Here is a 2,480-nt window from a genome sequence, read left to right on the forward strand (position 1 = left end):
GTGTGTGTGTGTGTGTCCAACGCGAACGTGGTCTCTGGGAAGTGTTCTCGCACCCCCGGGGCCACGCACGCAGGAAAGAACCACGCAAAAGAACAGCAGGGCGGAGCCCCACTGGAGGCGCGTCCTCGTTGCCTATCCTCAAAAAAGTGTTTGATGCAGCTGCTTTTTGGGGCGCCTTCGCGTTTGCTGGGTGCAGGGTGTCTCCCTGTGCATGGATGTGTGTGTGTGTGGTGAGGACAAGGTGAGAGCCGCCCTTCTTTTTTTTTGTTTATTATTCTTCTAATGGTCGTTTTGCTTTTGTTGCTTTCATTCCGTGTTGTTGTTGTTGTTTCGCCAAACGTTTGCATTGCCAAGCAATCTCTACGTTGAAGATCACCAAAACTAATGAGCGACGAAAAGACCATTCTGTCAATTCAATCCTTTGTCACCCACGGCTATGTCGGCAACAAGGCCGCCACCTTCCCACTACAGTTGCACGGCTTTGACGTGGATGGCATTAACACAGTGAGCCTCTCTAATCACAGCGGCTACCCGATTATCCGTGGCCACCGCATGGACCTTCAGGAGTACGAAACTATAATGGAGGGCATTCGTGCGAATAACTTTCTCCCAAGCTATCGCTACATCTTGACTGGGTACATCAACAACGCCGACATTGTGAGGAAGATCCGGGACACAGTGGATGAAGTACGGAAGCTGCGTGAGAAGGAAGGAAAGAAACTGACATTTATCTGTGACCCGGTGATGGGAGATGATGGAATTATGTACTGCAAGGAGGAGGTATTGCAGGCGTACAGGGAGCTGCTTACGTTTGCCGACTTCGCAACCCCGAACTACTACGAAGCAAGTCTTTTGAGCGGCATCGATGTCACTGACATGAAGACTGCTCTGCAGGCGGCGGACTGGTTCCATAAACAGGGCACCAAAGGTGTGGTTATCAAGTCCTTCCGCACGAAGGAGGACCCTCAGAAACTCCAATTCCTCTTCTCTACCGTGGCAGCCGGCGGCAACGCACCTCAGCGCTTCACGGGCGTGGTTCCTTACCATGAGGGACGCTACACTGGCACTGGCGATGTTTTTGCGGCATTGCTTTTGGCCTTCTCACACCAGCAGCCAATGGAGGTGGCAGTAGGGAAAGTGATGGCTGCCCTGCAGGAACTCATCTTGGCGACGCGCAAAGAAGGCGGTGATGGGGCGAGCTCCCTGATGAGCCGCGAGCTGCGCGTGACGAGGGCGGTCCAATCGTTACTAAACCCCACCACTGTGGTTGAAGTGAAGCCGATGTGATCAACCTCACCCGCGTTTTAACCTTGTTCTAGCCACGGGTGGATGATTCGTTGGTTACACGTACACATTGCAAACCCACATCCGCTTTCACACACACGCACACATTCGCCCAGTGTTAGGCATGGAAGGGGAAAAATGTTTCTTTTACTATTGTTTTCTTTTTAATGGTTGTTATCAAGGCACGTCCATCTCTTACGAAGTACATTTTTTTCTCTTATTTTTTTTCAAACTCAAAACGAAAAAAAAATCAGGGATGCGAAGGTGACAAACAAATAAGCAAACAAGCAAACAAAGGGGGGGGGGAAGTGGTTACCATTGATGGTGTTGGTGTTCTCGGGCAAAAAAAGAAAGAATAAAAAACTAATAAGGTAAAAAAAAATTGTACCGCATTGTATTTTAATTATTTATTTATTTTTATTGAGGGATAACAATAAATAAATTGGAAGGCAACAAAACAAAACTTTACATCGGAAACGTGAAAGATGGCCAAAAGGGTGGAGAGGGAGTTCATTCATTCAGCTGTTGTTTTTTTTGTGGATGCGGAGCTTTCTCTTTCCCTGGAACATGCCGTAGTGCACTATTTTCGCCCGCTGTACAGCTGTTTAAAGTGATTGTTGGTTTTCCTTTTCTGTTTTTTTTTTCCTTTGGCGTGGCAGACGGGTTTCTTTCGTCGTTGTGAGAGACTAACCCGAAAACGTCTTTTTTTTTGTCCTCTTACAGGGCAACGCAGCTGTTGTGTGTGTGTGTGTGTCCAACGCGAACGTGGTCTCTGGGAAGTGTTCTCGCACCCCCGGGGCCACGCACGCAGGAAAGAACCACGCAAAAGAACAGCAGGGCGGAGCCCCACTGGAGGCGCGTCCTCGTTGCCTATCCTCAAAAAAGTGTTTGATGCAGCTGCTTTTTGGGGCGCCTTCGCGTTTGCTGGGTGCAGGGTGTCTCCCTGTGCATGGATGTGTGTGTGTGTGGTGAGGACAAGGTGAGAGCCGCCCTCTTTTTTTTTGTTTATTATTCTTCTAATGGTCGTTTTGCTTTTGTTGCTTTCATTCCGTGTTGTTGTTGTTGTTTCGCCAAACGTTTGCATTGCCAAGCAATCTCTACGTTGAAGATCACCAAAACTAATGAGCGACGAAAAGACCATTCTGTCAATTCAATCCTTTGTCACCCACGGCTATGTCGGCAACAAGGCCGCCACC

General features: G+C 48.8%; 1 protein-coding gene across 1 annotated transcript, besides 5 other annotated features; it reads left to right on the forward strand.

Annotated features, from left to right (window-relative positions):
• The first annotated feature begins 258 nt into the window (after positions 1-258).
• Positions 259-330: a microsatellite.
• Positions 331-384: 54 nt separating this feature from the next.
• On the forward strand, positions 385-1,287 carry Tco025E_05483 (pyridoxal kinase; the record flags this gene model as incomplete). The annotated part of the gene is made up of 1 exon (XM_029372377.1): positions 385-1,287. One exon carries the CDS (start codon positions 385-387, stop codon positions 1,285-1,287), a length of 903 nt encoding a protein of 300 aa, XP_029227528.1.
• A 264-nt stretch (positions 1,288-1,551) lies between these two features.
• Positions 1,552-1,580: a microsatellite.
• Positions 1,581-1,626: 46 nt separating this feature from the next.
• Positions 1,627-1,666: a sequence feature (A-rich).
• Positions 1,667-2,018: 352 nt separating this feature from the next.
• Positions 2,019-2,038: a microsatellite.
• A 241-nt stretch (positions 2,039-2,279) lies between these two features.
• Positions 2,280-2,351: a microsatellite.
• Positions 2,352-2,480: the final 129 nt, after the last annotated feature.

The sequence above is a fragment of the Trypanosoma conorhini genome, assembly GCF_003719485.1.
Source record: "Trypanosoma conorhini strain 025E chromosome Unknown Tco_14.4_contig_00322, whole genome shotgun sequence".
Taxonomy (NCBI): domain Eukaryota; phylum Euglenozoa; class Kinetoplastea; order Trypanosomatida; family Trypanosomatidae; genus Trypanosoma; species Trypanosoma conorhini.